General features: G+C 35.5%; 1 protein-coding gene across 1 annotated transcript; it reads left to right on the plus strand.

Annotated features, from left to right (window-relative positions):
• The first annotated feature begins 18 nt into the window (after nt 1-18).
• Nucleotides 19-4,768, plus strand: cfap418 (cilia and flagella associated protein 418). Its single transcript, XM_057835023.1, has 6 exons — nt 19-204; nt 314-407; nt 467-519; nt 592-657; nt 794-889; nt 4,609-4,768. The coding sequence occupies exons 1-6, from the start codon at nt 65-67 to the stop codon at nt 4,766-4,768; spliced, it is 609 nt and encodes a 202-aa protein (XP_057691006.1). The 5' UTR covers nt 19-64.
• Nucleotides 4,769-4,951: the final 183 nt, after the last annotated feature.

Raw genomic sequence — 4,951 nt, forward strand, 5'->3', positions numbered from 1 at the left:
CCGGACGCTAACGTTACTTAGCAACGTCAAATGTTGTAATGGCGACCTAGCTAGCTTTGCCGCTATGGAAGACGACTTGGACGAACTGCTAGACGAAGTGGAAAAGAAGTTTTGTCGCAACATATCAGTCTCGTATGACAAAGCGGCAAGCCCCAATAAGGAGATAAAAAGCGGAAAAGACAGCGACGGCCGACGAAATGTCGGGTGAGGCTAGCTGACGCGGCTAAGCTAACGAGCAGCTATTTGTCAAGTGGCTTTAGTTTGTTTTGTTTATTTTATAATTGCTTTTAGTGAGATTGTCTTTTGCCAGCAGATGTGGGCAGAAGACAAAAAGCATCACTGAAGATATTGACGCTCTTTTGGAGGAATTCAAGGAGGAAGAACAAAAAAATATACCTCCAACTAAGGTGATAAATATTATAAACATGTTGAATTCGATATCTTTATTGTTAATATTTCATTTCAGACTGCCCAGCTTTCCATAGGTGACCAAATTCATTGTCAACATGGAGGGAGAAAGTAAGCTTGACATACAAGACGATTAAAAATTAATTCCATATTTTTAATATTTGAGTCCATTGATACGTTCAGGTGCTGTCCTGTTTACCTGGGAGGCAGCGCCTTGGCAAAAGGAATAGGAACGGCGACATCCAAAAGGTGAATGGATGCCATTGACGCGGATAGACGTCCAAATCTTGCCAACCCTTCCAGTTCTAATGGACTGGATGTCTATCCCCGTCGTTGGCCGGCAATTAATATATATTTTTTTTTTTTTTACGTTGGCCAACTGCAGGTCATGTGACCAGCTAAGATGCACTTCCTGCGACTTCCGAATTGTGATGTTTGACGATCGCGAGTGGGATTCATCGTGCGATTACCTTTTTCTCAGGTGAGCCGAAAGCGCAGTTGTTGAGACAGGCGAAATTTTACTACAAAAAATACTTATTTATCTGTGTAAATTTCCCATTTACTCATGAATACATATTTAACATATGTACTGTATATCAAAAAGCGTTGCAGGAATGCATGGGCACTTTAAAATTGTAATAATGATATTAAAAAAATAGATTTCTGAACATTGAATAAAAAAAAAAAAACAATCCTTAAAAGGAATAGAAAAATAATTTAAATACTTAAAACTACTCTAAACACTTAAATAAATTAAATGGAAATAATTTATTAACTACGATTTGCGATACATGCGTATTGTTTTTTTGTTTTGTTTTTAACCCTTTCATATTTTAGAAATTTACATTTTTAATGTTAAAAACTTTAAATTTATTCTTTTTATTTTGAATTTTAGAAAATCTATTTTTATATATTTACGATTTTGTTTTCATTTTAGGATTTCCTGAATTTTTGCAGAATTTTTTGTTGTTGTTGTTGATTTTTCATATTTAGTCTTTTTATTTTAATAGTATTTTTATATACTTGTGTATGCTGTGTATATTTGTTAAACGTGAATTAAAAAAACAAGTCAAAATTACAAATTAAAAAAACTACGCTAAGAGAAAGAATAATCGTAATGAAACGACAATTAAATCAACATTTTTAGCCTATCAGCATGTCAAAATATAAGCAATAAAGCAAAAGTGAACCAAACCTTTAAATGTCAAAATTAAGTTGTAATTTTACAAGCATAACATCTATTTTTTAAGTAATAAAATATCAATACAAGCTGAAATTAAACATTTACAGTTAATAATGTTTTGGAGCAGCTTTAAAAAAAATATATCGTTTTCAAGAGGAAAAAAAAACCCATTCTGAATCAAAATAAGTAAACTACTTATAATATTATAAGCAGGAGATATCACCATTTACGTCAAATTAGGGGTGTGACGATATATTGAAAAGGTGATATATCGCGATACATAGTAGCCCAAAACATTCTTGTTATGCTCCCGCCAAGAATCGATATATTGTTTTTAAAAAGTGTCACTAGTCACTACAGGTTGCTACCAAAATCTTCCTTTATTGTAGAATGGTGTCGATGTTAGCTTACTGGCTGCCATTGACGGCGTTAGACGTCCAATTCATTTTGACTGGATTGGACATCTAGCGCCATCAATTGCGCTGAAACCAGAGCATTCACAGCCAGTAATCCCAGTTTAAGTTAAAGTTGCCAATGGCAGGAAAAAAAGTTAATTACGGGTCACTTAGTTATAAATGTTCATGTACTTATGAGTCACTTCGTGTTGAATTTCGATCACTTCCTGATGATTTTGAGCCATTCCCGGGCAGAGGTGTGTGTAGAGTAGCCAAAAAGTTTACTCAAGTAAGAGTAGTGTTACTTTAAAATAATATTACTCAAGTAAAATTAAAGATAGTCTTCCAAAAAATGAACTCAAGTACAAGTAAAAAAGTATTTGGTGAAAAGAATACTCAAGTATCGAGCAGTATTGTGGGTAACTGCTTATATTTTTGTTGGATTTTTTTTCTTAACAATCATATTTTTTTCTCAGCACAAAGTTATATATATGAACTGTTGTTATAATTATAATGATACGGTACAATAACACATTACATAACCACATTAAGCCAAATAAATACAAAAAGAATATCATTGAATTCCAATGAGAGAGAAAAAAATAACATAAATGAGGTTTGAGTCGTCCAAAGAGCATGAGTCCCCTCTGGTGGACAAAATAGTTCCTAGTTTGAATAGTGAAGAGTTCCTTCATAAATACTATTTTGAAATTAAAAGGATCCTATCTCCAGTTTTCCGTGGTCAATCAGTGTCAAATAAAAACTAGGAGAGAGGTTAAAATCTGCACTTTCGCGCCATGTTGAGGGCAGCGCTCTATATAAAATATTTTATTTTTGACGGTGCTTTAAACACACCACGTGATTGAAGAGGCTGGCGTGAAGATAGAGCGTCTAATTGTCATACCTGTCAACCCGAGGCTTTTGGGCAACCTTACAAATAGTGGCATATGCCCTTACAAATTGGTAACTAATCTTATAACGTTCTATATAGCGTGCAATATGAAACAAAAATAAAACTCAATTTTTAAAATAATATGAATTTATTGGTAATATTGTAACATATAACCCGGTGCAATCAAAGAACAATCAATATCTTCAGCTATATCATGATTACTAAAATTTAACAGTGACTTTTGTTATACTTGTATGTAGCACTTTTGGCAATTTCTATCATGTCTTGATGGTTGCACTTCATGGCACTTCAGCTCGCAATTCAGTTTGACTTGAAGGTAGTTCGTTAGTGTGTCCAATTATAAATTAAAAAGGTCAATTGATAAAATTAACTTACCGATGCAATCATTGAGTCAGGGAACATTTCTTTAGCTGAGAAGTGATCAGCAATACTTGCAGGCAAATTGTGTTTGGCAACAAATTGGCAGAAATTTTGTCAGTTTTCATTCTGCAGACTTCATCTTTACGACCATTGTTGTTAATCTTACTTGTAAAAAGTAATTGATTAGTCAAAAATTACTTCTTCCAAAAAGTAAGTGAGGTATTAACTCAGTTACCTGAAGGTAAGAGTAATTAGTTACTTGGCAAAGTAACTGGTGTTACCTTTCATGTTTTTTTTTCCTTAAAAAAAAAATCATAGTAACCTTTGCTATGTTTGGAAATCGTTTAATGTTGTGAATCAACTATTAAAGGTATTAAAATTGTTGCCGTTTTTGCATTAGTTCCCTTCTGTCTACTTTCGACATGTTAAAGTTTTATAACTGTTTCATCATTTAAAGATAGATTCAAGTCAAGATTTTGCCGATTTAGGAGTATTTTAGATAAAAAGTTACTAAGTTCGCTAGGAAGGTTCACTACAACAGAGCCTTTCTGAGAAGTCTACTGCTTCAAAATGGCTGTTTATTAACGCCGCTGTCTGTCATTTTGCAAGTAGTTCTATAAGCATTTGATATCTAGGCGTAGATTGTAGGCCGTCGGCTACAGTCAGGAAATATTGGAGCCACCTAGCCTAGCATCGCGTTTGCTACAGCGTCACAACACCTTCCCTCTCAGTGTCTCTGACTTTTCTCGCGTCATTCAACCAACGTAGTAACGCATCGTAACGCACATTGTCTAGTTGCCGAAACGGTGAAAAAATCCAAACGGAGAAAAAAACCCCGTAATGCACGAAAAACGTACAGATTTTAAACGTACGGCGTACACATTTAAAAATCAGTGCTCACTTGTACAAATTACGCCAAAACCGTACAACTTGACAGGTATGGATTGTTATCATGTGATTATTGTTGCGACGTCTAATTGGGGAAATCGGTAGAGCCACTTGCTACTACTACAGCTGCTACAGCTACTTAGCATAGCTGGCAAAAAATAGTAAATCTAATATGTAGAATAAAGAGAAAAAATGTAACGACTCTTGTTTAGCCCAAAGTAGCGGAGTAAAAGTAGCGTTTTTTTCTCCACAAATTTACTCAAGTAAAAGTAAAAGTATGTTTACTGACCAACGTATCGATAATTGTTGTATCGCCATATCGTGAGATCATCGTTACATATGTATCGCAAATCGTATAGTATCATGCGGTACCCAGAGTTTCCCACCGTTTGTGCAAATTGTACAAAATTTTTTCTCCAACTTCTTGTAATACTCACACAACTTCTCCCACGCACATGTAGGAACAACATGCCCGACCACAAGAAGCTGGCAGCCAAGCTGAGGAAGAAGAACGGCGTCCGGGCATACGCTTGCCAATGCAGTTGGTTCACCGTATCGGACGCCATCGACGTGTCCGTGCAGCCGCACCTCAAATGGGCGTGTGCAAGACACCTGGACTGAACCGTCCAAAGGACGCGAAACACTAAAAAACTTTGCATCGGCGTGATAACCCGTCAAATCCTTTTTGACTGGGAGTCGCTGGCAACCTCTCCTAGTCCAATGGATTGGACTTTGATTACCATCCATGGCATGGAAACATAAGCATTTATTGACATTCCATTTCCTCCCAGTATTTATATCTGT

This window comes from Corythoichthys intestinalis, chromosome 4 (assembly GCF_030265065.1).
Source record: "Corythoichthys intestinalis isolate RoL2023-P3 chromosome 4, ASM3026506v1, whole genome shotgun sequence".
Classification (NCBI taxonomy): domain Eukaryota; kingdom Metazoa; phylum Chordata; class Actinopteri; order Syngnathiformes; family Syngnathidae; genus Corythoichthys; species Corythoichthys intestinalis.

Excerpts from the sequence above, each read along its gene's own strand:
- cfap418 (XM_057835023.1), top strand. The coding sequence starts at position 65 with ATGGAAGACGACTTGGACGAACTGCTAGACGAAGTGGAAAAGAAGTTT. Across the intron at positions 520-591 it reads TGTCAACATGGAGGGAGAAA|GTGCTGTCCTGTTTACCTGG; the intron begins GTAAGCTTGACA and ends TGATACGTTCAG. Across the intron at positions 890-4,608 it reads TGCGATTACCTTTTTCTCAG|GAACAACATGCCCGACCACA; the intron begins GTGAGCCGAAAG and ends ACGCACATGTAG.